Genomic DNA, 15,104 nt, shown 5'->3' with positions numbered 1-15,104 from the left:
TGTCCACATTGTACTCAGGGCTTGTTCGACAGATCGTATGCTGCAAAATCGACATCTGAGCGGAAACTAGGCACCAGCCATGAGCAGCTTTGCAAGGCGCAACGAAGGGAATGATGCCTATCTCATGAACCACCAACTGGCTGTGCCAGGCTCATATGGCCAGCAAGAGAATCATGACTTCGCACATGGATCCCCATATCACTTCCCTCAACATTCATTCAATCCCTACGGCTCTCAGTTTGGGCAACCTTACGGTCCACAGTCAAGCTTTTCTCCGGGTTTGCAGAATCTGCAGTATTCATCAGAACATTCGATCCCATCAATGACAACTCAGGATGATCCCAGGGTCCATCATCCTCCGCAATACATGCCTCAGTCGCGCTATCTTCAAGCACCAAAATATCTACCTCTTCGCGATCCGATGTCACTCAGCGAAATAGAGATTGAAAGTCAAGAGTCTCGCAATGAGATCTCCAAGCTCTCAGAGCCCGTTGTGCCCGCCCTTGACGGTTTCCCTGATGTAAAAGAATTTGATCAGTTGATGCAGAAGTGAGTAATAGGCAATTTCCTCTTCATATGTGGACTCGAAGCTGACCTCATCCTTCTAGCTACGTCAATGATCTTTCCGTCAAGAAGCAAGACAAGGCATTGATTCATGCTAAAAGAGCCCGTAACATCAGGACTGTCTTAATTGATCCAAAGGATACGGCGGTGGAGTCGGCTCAATTTCGGTACGGGATCCGTTGCTTTGGGTGCACAATATGCTAAACAGATCAGGTTCTGGGTTAAGAAGATGTTCAAGCTGCAGGCTATGGGGGCTGGAACGCCAGAAGTAAGTTCTGTCATCTCGGAAACCTGGCTATTCGATGCTAATGATGGCGTTGTGGTATAAAGTGCAGGAAGATGATCTGTCATGAGGGCAAGCCGGTTGCGATTCGAGAGAAATTGTTCAAAATCCTCACCAAAGCACATCAGCAATGCCAGCATGGTGGCCGCGACAAGACCTCTGCCCAGGTCCGGCGAATCTACTCATGGTAGGCAACTCTTAGACACGTTATACTCAGTACACAACATGATATATGATTGTTCAGCCACTGATTGTCTTTTAGGGTGCCGAAAGAACTGATCTCCCGTTTCGTAAAGATCTGCCCAACCTGTCAGGTGCGCCGCGGAGGTTCGCGCTTGACGCCGCCCAATTCACGAAGAAGCTCCCCGCGACTAGAGATGATCCCTCGATCTCCTAAACTCCCATCACCTCCGGCTTCACGGCGAGAATCCACCTTCGGCCAAATGCCCATTGACAGAACACAGTCTGACTATTTCGGTCATTTGCACAGCCAGAATGCTTGGCTTGATAGCCACCAAAGTGTGCAGGGCCGTTCAGCCCTAGGTAACGGAGTACGGTCGTTCCAGCCGATGGGCAACATTTCGCACTCAATTGCGGGCACGTTGGACCCGTACACCACCGATCTATCTATTCCTCCTTCCCAGTTGACCTATACAACGGGATATGTTCCGACTCATGGAGCCCCGCCCCAGAGAGAGTTCTGAGTGCCTTTGTTGATTTACGCGGTGTCACGTTCTTGTCGTCCGGGATATACTTTGTGTATTTCCCAAAAGTACCTTGTTCGGAGCCTCGAGGTCTCTCCACACCTCCTCGTCGGCCTTGACCTCAATAGGAGGATAAGAACAGAACGGGGTGTCACCCTAAGCCTTTGATGTATGGAGAGACGGAAAAATCGAGCAGTAGTAAGATACAAAATAAATAAAAATTCTGTGCATTCTGAAACTACGTTCCATATCGCATCCAAATAAAAGTTGCTCACAAAGTCAATTCAAGGCCGCGTTTCGGACTACTGCTTGCACGGGTCATGGCGAGAAATAGGAGCAGCAGCCGATACAAAACAAAACCAACCTCGAGCCATTGCTTGCATACACATTGGATGAGATCACCCTGTGATCCATGTAATCGGTTCCAACGGGTCTATCCAAGCAGACCTATGTTGCCGGATTGTCGATGCATACATTGGGCAACATGAAATCATTAGTTCATATTCAGCAAATCCCAGACAACGGTGGGAATGCATGGATTGAGGGTATCACACTTGGTATCTGAAATGACTGGACGGTCACTGCGTCCAAGCAAATATAAGCAGTGGGTCCGAGAAAATTGATGCCAAACGCCAGTCTTGAAACGAGTGATCCAAGATCTTATGAAGTCCTCGGTCCATGACATGAGATTACCTAGACAGGAAGTGAGAACTTCTTGCCCTTCAGAACCCTGAGCAGCCATCAAAGTCAGCGTGTATTCTTTTATGCCTATGGGAGGTGTGTCGGCAATCCGGCTTACTTGTTGTAGTAAATGTAGAAGAAGTCCGAGTAGAGAAGGGTCTGAATAATCCCTGCAATGATCGGCACAGGTTGGAAGGAACGCTGGAATGAGGCCTCGGTGAGGTAGCGGAACATCCAGTTTGGAATATAGAGTGCCCTATAAATTCCCAGAGCAAATAAGTAGTGAGTGGTGATAGTATCCGCCTCTCCAGTTCGCTGGAGCATGAAGAGTTGTGGCAGAATGGCCACCGACTCCAACCAAATTGAAAAGGTCCAAAGAATCTGAGATGCCGTTAGTCCTTCTACCCCAGGTTCGCCGACAAAAGAGTTCCGCCAAGTCCACACTAACCTCAGAGAAACGATAATCGTGTGGGAAGAGGATTGCAAGCACTGCGCTGATTCCAAGGAGGTATTGAACCTTAAAAGTATCGAGATTAGGATCATGCGTAGGTTTGTAATCGTTGAGCATGAGGTAGATGACGTAGGCCGAGGAGCCGATGAAAAGGAGCTTGAATGTGGTGAGGTACAAAGACTCGGTGAATGTCCAGAAGAGGTCTGGCGAGTGGTTGGCGCGTTAGCGATGGAGGTTTTGGAGAAGGACTGATGACGTCGAAACTGACCTAGATACCGAGTGGTAAAGACCAAGAGATATAGCACCTGTGATTTGAAGGACAACCCCGAACAACTCTGCGATTTCGTATTAGTTGCAAGTCCCAGGCTTAACGACAGAGGGACATACGCTCGACGTCTTCATCTTCTGCAGAAGCATGAAGATCGAGGCCAGATGGGAGAAATCGGCTGCGGAGCGTTAGCAGATATGGCATTGACCGAAGAGATGATTTCGTACCTAATAGCCTGAAGATATTCATTGTGAGGAGAATGAGCGTTCAAAGCAAAGTAGGGAAGTAGATGAGAAGGAGAGCATTGAGTTGTTGACACGAAAGCAAAAAACGAAGGGGAAGGGTAATTACAGTACTGCAGATCAGGTACGCGACCTGTATTCGTACAGTACAATTCTGGAGAAGTACCGATTGGCCGTCAACAAGCGGAGAATGTACATGTTTCAGATGTACTCATCGGATCCTCATCTTTGGTCTACTGTATAAAAGGAATACAAATAATAAAAATGTTCATAGAAATCATACAGTTCATAGATTAGTATAGAGTAAACAGTCGCTCCCATCCCTTGACCAGTCGTAATGTACATTTGGCGCGTTAGAACAGAATTCCACCCCCGATGCTCTCGTCGGCCATTCGCTGGAGATTGCCCTCTGCCAGCTCGCTTTTTAGAGCGCAGATGGAGCTTTCCCGGTCAAGTCGATCCCAGTCTCGAAGTTCTGCTCGCTTTGATCGTTGCATTTCCGCCATCTGCTCCAGAAGTTTTTCTTTGTCGGTATCAAGCTGAGACAGCCGCTTTTCTACAGCAGGTTCCAGAAGAGACGGGAGACATCTCCCTTCCGGTATGATAGTACATAGCCCCGCAAGATGGTTGCCCCCCCTCGGGGGTACCGGTTGAGCTGCAGAGGCAGAAATGGATTGCCGTGGGTTGGCATGTCGAAAACTTCCCCCGCCCGTGACTGAGGAGAAAGAACCACGTGGTCCTGCCGGAGGGCCATGTGAAGCTGGAGCGGGACCGCGGCGTACCGGAGGAGTTCCCATCCAAGATTCACGCGAGCCTGGTCCACGGCGAGGGCGAGTCGGCGCCGACAGTACCCCACGATGCGGGTTAGATGGCGGCCTCGGTCCTTGATATGGCCCCGATGTTGGGAGAGGATGTGGGCTTGCACTGTGGTTTTTGGGCTGGGTTGGGATGTTGTTAACTCTGGGTCCGCTCATCTGGTGCTGATCGTGCATCTTCTCCGAGTTGAAAGCTGGTGACTGATTATTCAAAGATAGTCGCTCTCCATGCTCTGATCGCCTTGGGATAATGGAAGAGTCCGTGTCAGGAATCTGGTCCTGGAACGGAGATCGGCCTGGTGGTTTGGACGAACGCTGTGGGCCCAAGTGTACCGGTGAGCGACTACGTGATCCTTGTGACACGAAACCAGCCTTTTCCACGGCTGGAGATGAACGTTGAGATATAGTCTCTGATTGTGAAGCGACGACTTGTGCAGGCGAAGCATGTCGTGATGATAAAATTCGGTCCTGGCTCGTTCTATCAGGCGCGTGGTCTCCGCGGGGACCAGGTGCTGGACTTTGCGGCGGCAAAACTTCTGACGGCGCTCTTGGCGAAGAGGCTCTAGAGAGTTTGTCGAGGCTAGGGGCTGGTGGGCCATCTCTCCTGGATGGTCGGAAACCCTGAGTGCCCGGTGTTGCGTCGCGCGGCCGTCTCGGGCTATTGTGGCCACGAGATGAATCGCGTGATCTTCCATCATTGAAAGGCGATTTTGAACGCCAAATCGCCGGCGGGGACCTGATCCTTTCTTCTCTTCTGGGTGAGAATCTTCTTGGCGGTGATCGTCTTCTTTCGTAGCCGTTTGGGCCAAATCCCCTTCCTAGAGGAGTTCGTGAGCGGCGCCGATAGGTTGGTGGAGACCGACTTCGTGGGCGCCCATATCCCCTATTAGACGGAGGCACCCAGGTGTCTGCTCGCTGTCGGGGTGGAGAGCGGGTTCGCGGCGGCGAGCGCCTGTGACGAACATCGTACCCCCGAGAAGGTGAACGGCCTGTTCTATCAGCTGGACGATAGCTTTCTCCTCCTCTTCGATCGTCAAATCTAAATCAGTAATACCCATCAGTAATTCATCTTGAAACGTACAAGTTGCGACTGCAAACCTTCTACGATCCCAATCCATTCTGGCTAGAGCGATACAGCTCAATAGAAGAGAAAGCTTTTGGTATTTCCCTGCCGAACACAAAGGCGACCAAAGATCAAGTGCGAAGTCTCGGGTGTGGTAGTTCAGAGCGCAAGGAGTTGGAGATCCGAAAGATCTAAAGGTTGTATGTGAGCTAAACCATTTTGGGAAACGCGCCTTGGGGTGCGCATGTGACTACGACTACAGTATACCTTTTTAGATATTCTTCGCATACTTCAATGCGGTACCGGATAGCGACTAAGCGCTCATAATGGCCTGTGATAAAAGAGAACTACCGTACATTACAGGCCAGAGGCCTTTGGAACCTAGAGTACACCAGCGTAGCCAATCCCCGGATGCCCATCACGAAATAAGCGCCTAGGAGAAATTCAGAAATTAACATAGAAAAGCACTCAATGCTTCGTCCGTCTTTCCTCTTCCTTTCGCAGCCTTTTGCGGCTCTCCTGGGCGATCATGTCACTCAAATCCTCCTTGAAGCCCCAGCTTGGCTGGTTTTGTTGCTGCCTCTGGGTCTCATACATGTCTTGGAGACTTTCTTTGCTGATGCCATCATTGGACTGGATCGCATCCAAGTCAACAGACACTTCAACATCCCCAGGCTTCTTGCGTTTTCGACTTGAGTCATCTGCCCCAAGAACAGGAGGTTTGCCCGAGGACCCGGTGAGGTCGTATGCTCTGTCGCCTCCGAAAAAGCCTTGCACATTCATTTGTTTCTCGGGAATCACCTGGTACGCACTTCTAGGATGCACAGATTCCTCTGTCTCGGTTCCACGGTGGTGTTTGCGGACATCAAACTCTCCAGAAACACTTTCGGCTCCGACAAACTCGGACGGTACTGTTGAATCCATGCCACTGGGAGTTTCCAAGCCACTGGGGGAATGAGCATCTGCTTCCATCCCATCCTCATCAGCCTCTTCCTCGTCATCGTCTTCTTCGTCTTCTTCACTCTCTGGCTCCGACTCCTCTGATTCCTGTAGCTCTCCCCAAAGGTCCTTCTCAATCGGCTCTCCTTGCTGAGCGTGTTGTTGGGGCTGTAGAACGCCGAATATATCACCTCCATAAAGTGGGCGGTTATGTTCATCAACTGGTGGCTTTCCATAGCCTCCTGGGTGATAACCCCACGTCGCGCCTGGAGGAGGCGGCGCATTGAGGCCGGGAAGTTTCAATGCAGGATAAGAAGGTGGGGGGCCATATCGTTGCTGATTCACAAGCCAAGGAGGTGGAGCCCCTGGCGCCATGTTCAAAGCATCCCTGAGTTCATCACTGAGTTCACCAGGGCGAAGATGCTTGAGGTTGGTTTCGTATTCCTTGCCTTCATAGTAAATCTCGCCATAGCGAGTCAGCTCGGGCTTGGTCTGAAAGCGGAAAAATGCCTCGTAGAGCTTCTGGTAATCGATGTCGAGTTTCCCCATTTTCGGTTGCACTCTCTCCCGTTGCTTTTGCTTCAAAGTAGACTGCTCCTGCTTGTCCAAGGCGGCGTCGCGCATTTCAGAGATTCCTGTTTCTTGTATGAATTTTGGCAGCGCGAATGGTGCTTTCTCCACTCCTCTCTTGGACGAGAGATATTCTCGTTTAAGCGACCAGTGTGATGGAACAGGAACCACGTTGCGATGGGCTTTAATATGAATGAGAAGTCGAGGATCGGGGGCGGATGTGTCTGTCCATTCAACAATTTCTGGCTTCCTAACCATTGCCTTCAGTTCTGCAACAGAGAGTTTGTTCATTTCCTTTCGTTTCTTTTTCGAGAGCTTGGGCTCGTTCTCCTGCTCTTCGTCGGGAATTTCATCGCCATCATCAAAATAGACCTCGGGTTTTTCGGAATCTTTCAAAGTGGAGCTTTCCGCTGCGATTTCATCAAACTTGCCGGCAACATCCTTGTACATCTCCCATAATGGGTCACTGGGCTCGGGAACCAGGTCAATGTCATCAGTTGTCGTATCCCGAGGAGTAGGAAGAGGCGCGGACGGCTCCATTGGCGTCTCATCTTGAACAGGCAAAGTAGCAGCCTTTGCGGTGGTATTAGCTTTGCTCCTCCCCGTACAATATATTCGCGATGGCTGGGGTCTCACCTCAACCTTTTGAGCCTTTTTCTTTGCCCTTCTAAGCTGGTTCTTGCTTGGTTTCATCGTCGCTGGGGAGTTGACAGTCGCTCAACCGGCGACACGTAAAATAAAGGTTGGCAGTGGTCAAGCCAGTTAAATCAAGTCAAAATCTGGAGAGGGGTGAGAACGCAGACTCTAGTGATCAGAAACGTTGATTTGGCTGGGCAAGATATCAAATCAAAATATGCAGAGGGCAACGGTCACTGGTATACACGTGATTAGGAGCTGTTGGTGTTTACCGCCTTTAAATTGCCACATTTAAGGCCTACGCGTACAATACTTGAGACGTAGAGGGCTGCTCCAGAGCTTATTCCGCTGTGTTACAAAATACTAAGATCAAATGAGCCGGCACGATTCTGAATAGCAGTGGCATGAGCCATATAATATCTAGTGTACAAAAAAATGGAAAGACAAAATGATGAATGATGTGCCCACACGTACCAGGCTATGGAATAAAATCAGAACAGAAGGGTTTAAATAGTATTGTAGGTGGAAATGTTTCCAGGCAGAAAGGTGGAAGGTCAATCCCATCCAAGCATGAGGATGTTATGCGCTGACTTTCAACCGGGCACTGGATATAGTCAAGCCATCTCAGTGGGCAAACAGATTATTTCTTCTTCTTGGCGGACCGCGATTCTATGGAGCGTTAGACCTGGGTTTCCTTGAGTATGAAGTAAGTGAGGCAAAAAGTACCTGCGGCAGTTCGTTTCTTCTTCGGTCGGCCCTTGCCTCGCAATTTGGCACTACAGGTCAATGGGTCTTAGTGGGTTCTTCACTAAGAGGCTCGGTATCAGTGCTTACATCTGAATGGCTTCTTCTCGGTCATCTTCTGCCTCGTCAAATGTTGTCAATCCAAGAGGTTTGTAGGTATTTTGTAGGTCACGGAAAGACACTGTCTTCTTTGGGTACCATGCCGCAAGCGCAGGCCCTCGCAGGCGCTGCCTCAAAACTTTGTTTCCCAGTCGAAGCCGTTGTGGGTTGAAATTGAGGGAGAATATGCGGCATTGGGTCTAAATAAAGTACCGTTAATGAGTAGTGGGACACGAGCATGGAGAGGGTATACAGACTTTGACCAAATCCAGGATCCGACTTTGGGCCATATTTCCTCCTGCAATGAATCAAACCCGACAATGGGAGAATGAGGCAGCTGGTCACACAGCTGATAGAGAGATCTCGTCACAAATGCGCGGAGATGTCGGCTGAACTTTGCTACGGTCATGTGATCACCTGGTCAACACCGCCTACCTCTTCTCCAAAATACCTGGAACAATTTCCCCAACATGCCTCGGGGCGAAGAGACAATGGGCCCGAGAGGGCCAAAAGAATCAAAGGCAAATCTGAAAAGGCCAAGCCCCATGTCTGATTCCGATGCTACTCAGAACCTACAGAAAAGGCCAAAGGTGATTATTATAACGTCGTCACAATTGACACCTCTTGTCGGTTCAGTACATTGCTGACATTTCCAAAGGTACATCGCTCAGCACGGCCATTCGTGACTGGGCTTTCTATTGCCGATGATGGTAGTACAGCTATGAAGGCTAGCACCGATTCCCGTCTCCTTCTCTTGCAGCGCCTTGTTCGGGAGACTTTGGACAACCCCGACCTCACTGGTGCTGACTCGGAGGTGATGGAAGCACTCTCAAGTCTAGATGAAAAACTTCGTCAGACAACGAATCCATTCCCCAATAAAGGTTCCACTAGGACTCGGCAGGCTCCAGGAGGTCGTCACTTCGAACACGATCTAACAGGAATCGATGGATTATCTACACCTGCGCTACCCTCAGTCATGGATGACAAGTTGAGAGCCGCTGTGTTTACCCATCCAGCCTTGAGCAACAATAACAACACCACCTATGACCGGCTTGAGATTCTTGGCGATGCATACATTGAGCTGATTGCAACAAAATTTGTTTGGGAGAGGTTTCCCGGCTTACCATCTGGTCGAATATCACAAATTCGGGAGGTACTTGTCAAGAATGAGACCCTTTCGGGATTTGCGGAGACTTTTGGTTTCGATCGCAAGGTTGCGGTGCCTTCAAATTACAACAACCCATCGAAGAGATGGACAAAGACCAAAGGCGACGTGTTCGAGGCTTACGTTGCTGCAGTCATACTATCGGATCCGGTTAATGGATATCAAGTAGCTGAACATTGGCTGACCAGTTTATGGATGCCGATTCTCAAAAACCTGGGTCCCCAGAAAGGCGGCTTGCGCTCTAAGGAGGCTCTCGCTAAAAAGATAATGGGTAAAAACATCAAACTTGAATATCTCGAGGAACGTCCGTCCGTCCAGCTAAAAGGTGGCACCCAGACCTTCTTCATCGGTTTATACCTCACTGGGTGGGGATGGGAGAAAAGACATTTGAGCTCTGGTCAAGGCTTGAGTAAGGCGGCTGCGGGTGATGAGGCTGCGGAGAATGCTTTGCTGAACATCTCTTTAATTTCGGAGATAGTCTCGGCGAAAGAATCTCAAGAATCGAAGATGTGAGCTCCTAATGTGAGAAAAATCCATTACTCAGGTGGAAACCAAATCAATCCAACGTTATATGTGTTGGTCAAATCAATGTGATGAACGGGAATATATGAGGTGAGATGTACTATATAAATAGCACGGGCAGATATATGTAAGGGCGATGTTAAAAAGACCCCCCATTCCTTGATATTCGGACGCCTCTCCACTTACCTAACCCTAATTAGGGAAGGCGTAGTATATGTTTTACCAGATAATACCCGCTATATCACTAGTGCCGATTATAGAATCGGTCCTCTTTTAGCCGAACTAATAGCCCTTGGTAATCTATGCTAGTACCTATCTAAGGTGCCTCGATAGGACTAGCCAAGGGAGCGGTATTAGATTAGGAGATACGAGAGATTAAATAAGTAGAATAGGAGGTATATAATCGTAGTAAAGAGCCTAAGTTATTAAATAACTCTATTAGGAATAAGGCTACCCTATTTAAGCTATTAGCATACTACTACTTTTGTACGTATCTAGTAATATAAGTAATATACCTTTTATTATACCTGGTATTATATTCTCAAGGGCGGTATTATCAGTATTAGTAGCGCTAAATATAGTATTAAGTATATGGATATTAGGGATAGTCTAGCCATTAGACGATTTTAGTAAAAAGGTAATTACACCGCTAATAAGTTACACCAATAAACTAATCGAGGAGAACAATTAGTAGCTATCCTAGACGATAGATAATTATTCCGACTAAAAAACCTAAAAAGCCTTTTTTAGATCCCGCTATTAGAATATTCATAGGTCTAAAGATAGCGTGGATCAAGTTACTTATAAATATATTATTAATAAAAAGTACTAGATATGGTACTCTACAGTAGGATAGTATTTTCGTGAGACCACGCAGTGTCTCTAGGGTTAGGTAGGTAAGCGAGGCAGATCGTGTCAGGACCACTACCTGACTAAGGAGGTCGATGACGCCTAAGGCATAGATAGATGCCCTAGGACGTACGGTGAAAGGATGATCTGGGACCTCACCGCCCACAAATAGGCTAGCCTATATATAAGTATGTCTCGCTGGTCCGTTAGATATACTAGCGTTCAGTCTTTTTATATAATCTACCTTATTATATTACACGTATAACTAGGCTACCTACCTCACTTACCTACCTAAACCCGGAGACACTACGTGGTCTTATAATTCTAAACGCACTACTAATTAAGGTTTGCCTAGTAGAACCTACCTATTTTGACTATAGTATCCTATCGCTCTTAGCGCCTTCCCTTAGCTAGATAGTCTAGCGAAGACCCTCTAAATAGGCTAGTCTAAGATATATCTAGAACCGTTAAACCTCTAATTATAGAATCGATCTAGGAACTAACTGGGTTATCCTAACCGAGCCGACCGCCTCTAAACTATCTTAAGGGGCCGTTACTAAGTAAAAGATATGGGAACTTAAACGGCTAGAAAGGGAAGTATATAACCTTAAGAGAGCCTAAGTTATAGAATAACTCTGACAGGAGTAGGGTTATTCTAATTAGCCTATTAAGATATAACCGCTAACTTATATATCTATAGTATCCAGTAATATATCTATAAAGGTATTACTGCTAATAAGTATATCTTAATTAGAGATAATCTAGCCGCTAGTTAATTTTAATATAGAAGCTATTATATAGATAAACTACCCTAATAAGCTATTTAAGCTTTATAACTTCTAACCTTTATAACTAATAGATTAGGAGTCTAACAAAAAGGCCCTATTTATACTACGCTATTATAGTATTAAGAAACTGTAAGGCTAACCTTATCTATTAGTCTATAAAGTAAAGATAATAAGTATTAAAAATAGGTCTTTTCTCTTAAGGAATTCTTTAAGACTAACTATACTTATGTAGATTAGTTTAAGTACTAGCTCTATTGGACTAGATAGACGCTAGTCTATTACTCTAACTATATTGAGGAGCTTTATAAGATTAAATTTCCTTATAATATCCCTATTTTAAAAAATAAAGATCTAGGCTATTAGATTAATTAATAAATATAAAAACATATAGTAGGCTATATTAGAGTAATTTAATCTTATAGTTTAGGAAACCAAGTCTACCTATAAATATACTATCTAATTAATCTAATACTAAGGTTAAATAAGGAAGAGTAGATAAATAATATATAGATATATACTTACCTATATAACTTTATACTACTTATTATTAAAGAAGAGAGTAATTTAATATCTAATAGAAAATAGATCTAATAGAGTATATTAATTATCTTACTATTATTAAGAATAATATTTCTAGTCGCTAATAAATCTTATTAAATTAGCGCTAGAATAGAGAGAAGAAAAATAAGAGCCTACTAGACTAAAGTAAGCGACTCTAGTATTATAGTATTAGCTATAATAACTCTTATAGAGGAGGGAGCTAGAGGTATAAAAAGACTATTTCTTAGCTAAAAAACCAATAAAATATTAGTCCCTATTAACTAATCTAGTTAAGAAGGGAAAGATACTAGACGGTACTTACTATATATATAGCGAAATAGGTTAACTCTCTTAGAGCTATCTTAAGAAAATAGGTATTAAAGTAGCTACTATTAAAGTGATAAAAAATAGGAAGCCTTAGTAAATTTCGCTATAATTATACTAGAGGCTATAAGATAAAAGAAGAGGGGATAAAGATATTTATATATTAAGTAGTTATTAATCTTACTAATAGGGCTATCCCTATTATTATTCTTATAGATAGTGGAGCTAAAATAAGCTTTATAAATTGAAGATAGGCTACGTAGTACCTCTTAGATAGCTAAGCTATACTGCGGATAGTCATAGGCTATTAATAAATAGATACTATATTTATTTAGGGTATATAAAATAACCCTTAAGCTAACTAATAGTACTAGAATTATTAAGAAGACTCTATTATATATAAAGCAGTTAATATCTAAAGATATAATATAATTCTTAGATATAACTAGTTTAATTTAGTTAACCTTAATATTAATTAGAAGAATATTTAGAAATCTATAATAATAAATCTATATAAGTCCTAAGAATATTAGCTATAGCTTATTATAATAAGGCTATATCTAGAGTATTCATAACTATATATCTACGCCTATTAGATAAAAATAGGCTAGTTCCCTTTTTTTATATTATAATAATAGTGAGACTATAAAGCTATATAGGGACTTTAAAGATATTTTTAGTAAACAAAATATGGGTAAACTACCCTAGTTATTACATCTTGATTATACTATTAATTTATAGAAACTTAACTACCCTACTAGCTAATTTATCTACTCTCTCTAAATGAACTAGAGGTATTAAGGATACATAATAATATATTAGTAAAAGGATAGATCTAATTATTCCAAAGCCCTATAAATATGCCAATTATTTTTATTAAGAAAGATTATTATAATTATATATTAACTATTAAGGTCTTAATAATAATACTATTAAGAATCGCTATCTACTATCGCTAGTAAATAAAATAATTGATTAACTATTAGATACTAGGATCTTTATCTAGTTAGATATTTAAAACGCCTACTATAGGCTTAGAATTTAAAAAGGAGATAAATAGAAAATAGCCTTTTATACTTAGTATAGATATTTTAAATATATAGTTATACTATTTAGGTAGCGAATACCTTAGCTATCTTCTAAATATATATATACCACGCGCTTTATAATCTTCTTAATTAGTATTATATTATATCCTAATATTCTCTTAAAATAAGATAGATTCTATTAAGTATATATAAGAGGGTTTTTAATAGTTAAGAACCTATAGGCTATATATAAAATATAGTAAATACTATTTTTTTCTATACTAATTTAGTTATAAGATTTATAATCACCCTAAAGGGAGTAAAAATAGAAGAGGAGTATATTAGGGCTATATAGGAATAGCCTATTCTATAATATATATTTAATATATAATAGTCAATTAGATATACTAGGTTTTATTATTATTTTATCGAAATATTCTAATTATTTATATTCCTATTTTAGCTACTATATATAGTAGGATAGCGAGAAAGGCCAAAGAAAGGCTAGATTTTAATAGGTACTAGAGGTATAGAAAGTATTTAAATAGCTAAAGTAGGCTTTTATAAAGAAGCTATTTTTATAATATTTTAATCCTAAACTACCCCTATTAGTTGAATATAATATATTAAGATTTAGTCTAAGAAGTATATTAAACAAGTTATATAAAGATATTAGCTAGTACCCTATCGCTTACTAGTCTAGAAAGATAATTAGGCTAGAGACCTAATATAAGATATATAATTTAGAGCTATTAGCTATTATAGAGTTTTTTAAATAGTAGCGTTGCTATCTAGAGGGTAGTAGGTTTCTAGTAAGAATCCTAACTAACTATACTAATTTACGCTACTTTATAACTATAAAGGTATTAAGTAGGCGGTAAACTAGATAGTCTAAATACCTTATAGTATTTAATTTTATTATTAAATATAGGGCCAGTAAAAAGAATCTAGCGGATATATCTAGTTGGCGTCTAGACTATATATCTAAGAAAGGCGAGATAGCCGATAATTCTATACTACTAACGTTATAGTAGAAAATCTATTAGAGTTATAGGTTAGAGGACTCCAATAATATACTACTAGTTAGTAAAATTATAGTAGATAGGATAGAAAGAGTTCTATTACTACGCCTATATTAGATAACAATCTATATAGGCCTTTTACGAACTAGTCTAGTCTATTATATAGGAAGACTATTCGCTAAAGACCTCTAGTCACGAGACTAGATATAGTATAGACGAGAAGGCCTAGATAACTTAAAAGAAGTTAGATACGCCTCTAAGCTATAGAAGCTATACTACTAATAAAATCTAAACTAACCTATTTTACTAGCTAGAATAATATTAGTATTAATTATAAAAACCTATGTAGCTTATACCACTTTAAGTTATTTTAATAAGCTATATATTCTTAGATATATACTTAAATAAAACTTTATATATAGATACAGGTCATATGTTCTTACCCACTGCCCCACTACAATTTGACCCGGCAACCAACCCACCATTTTATTTTTCTTCCTACACCTCCCCTATTGCTCCAATTGCAATGAAATTAGGACCAAAAAGTAGCAAAACGGCGCAGCTACCTACGTCCCAAAGGTCAGCTATTATCTATGCTCATAAGAATGGCGCTACGCAAGTGCAATTAGCTAATGACTTTGGCTACTCTCGGCGTACAATCTACAATACGCTAAAACGCTATTCAGAAGGCGAAAAGCTAGAGAATCGCGAAAAAAGCGGCCGTCCCGCTATTATTAGTGAGCGCGCTTGCTCTTATCTCTATTTATAGGCACGTCGGCATCCGTTTTAGACCTATAAATAGCTAAG

At 42.7% G+C, this 15,104-nt stretch overlaps 6 protein-coding genes across 6 annotated transcripts; 2 read left to right on the top strand and 4 right to left on the bottom strand.

Moving 5' to 3' along the window:
- Positions 1-79: 79 nt before the first annotated feature.
- PENARI_c013G11096 (integrase zinc binding domain-containing protein) lies at positions 80-1,551 on the top strand (the record flags this gene model as incomplete). Its single annotated transcript, XM_022633356.1, has 5 exons — positions 80-549; positions 609-731; positions 778-832; positions 895-1,034; positions 1,110-1,551. The coding sequence occupies 5 exons, from the start codon at positions 80-82 to the stop codon at positions 1,549-1,551; spliced, it is 1,230 nt and encodes a 409-aa protein (XP_022486914.1).
- Positions 1,552-2,244: 693 nt separating this feature from the next.
- On the bottom strand, positions 2,245-3,200 carry PENARI_c013G03242 (uncharacterized protein; the record flags this gene model as incomplete). The annotated part of the gene is made up of 6 exons (XM_022633164.1): positions 2,245-2,281; positions 2,351-2,613; positions 2,681-2,886; positions 2,952-3,018; positions 3,071-3,129; positions 3,179-3,200. The coding sequence occupies 6 exons, from the start codon at positions 3,198-3,200 to the stop codon at positions 2,245-2,247; spliced, it is 654 nt and encodes a 217-aa protein (XP_022486932.1).
- Positions 3,201-4,217: 1,017 nt separating this feature from the next.
- On the bottom strand, positions 4,218-5,066 carry PENARI_c013G08603 (uncharacterized protein; the record flags this gene model as incomplete). The annotated part of the gene is made up of 2 exons (XM_022633293.1): positions 4,218-4,826; positions 4,872-5,066. 2 exons carry the CDS (start codon positions 5,064-5,066, stop codon positions 4,218-4,220), a joined length of 804 nt encoding a protein of 267 aa, XP_022486835.1.
- A 473-nt stretch (positions 5,067-5,539) lies between these two features.
- On the bottom strand, positions 5,540-7,273 carry PENARI_c013G03008 (U2 snRNP complex subunit CUS1; the record flags this gene model as incomplete). Its single annotated transcript, XM_022633158.1, has 2 exons — positions 5,540-7,153; positions 7,217-7,273. The coding sequence occupies 2 exons, from the start codon at positions 7,271-7,273 to the stop codon at positions 5,540-5,542; spliced, it is 1,671 nt and encodes a 556-aa protein (XP_022486945.1).
- A 583-nt stretch (positions 7,274-7,856) lies between these two features.
- Positions 7,857-8,349, bottom strand: PENARI_c013G02496 (mitochondrial 37S ribosomal protein mS33; the record flags this gene model as incomplete). Its single annotated transcript, XM_022633149.1, has 4 exons — positions 7,857-7,885; positions 7,943-7,992; positions 8,051-8,259; positions 8,317-8,349. The coding sequence occupies 4 exons, from the start codon at positions 8,347-8,349 to the stop codon at positions 7,857-7,859; spliced, it is 321 nt and encodes a 106-aa protein (XP_022486999.1).
- A 255-nt stretch (positions 8,350-8,604) lies between these two features.
- PENARI_c013G05903 (ribonuclease III) lies at positions 8,605-9,737 on the top strand (the record flags this gene model as incomplete). The annotated part of the gene is made up of 2 exons (XM_022633227.1): positions 8,605-8,649; positions 8,718-9,737. The coding sequence occupies 2 exons, from the start codon at positions 8,605-8,607 to the stop codon at positions 9,735-9,737; spliced, it is 1,065 nt and encodes a 354-aa protein (XP_022486976.1).
- Positions 9,738-15,104: the final 5,367 nt, after the last annotated feature.

The sequence above is a fragment of the Penicillium arizonense genome (assembly GCF_001773325.1).
Source record: "Penicillium arizonense strain CBS 141311 chromosome Unknown PENARI_contig013, whole genome shotgun sequence".
Taxonomy (NCBI): Eukaryota; Fungi; Ascomycota; class Eurotiomycetes; order Eurotiales; family Aspergillaceae; genus Penicillium; species Penicillium arizonense.
This window is presented reverse-complemented; position numbering and strand designations above follow the sequence as displayed.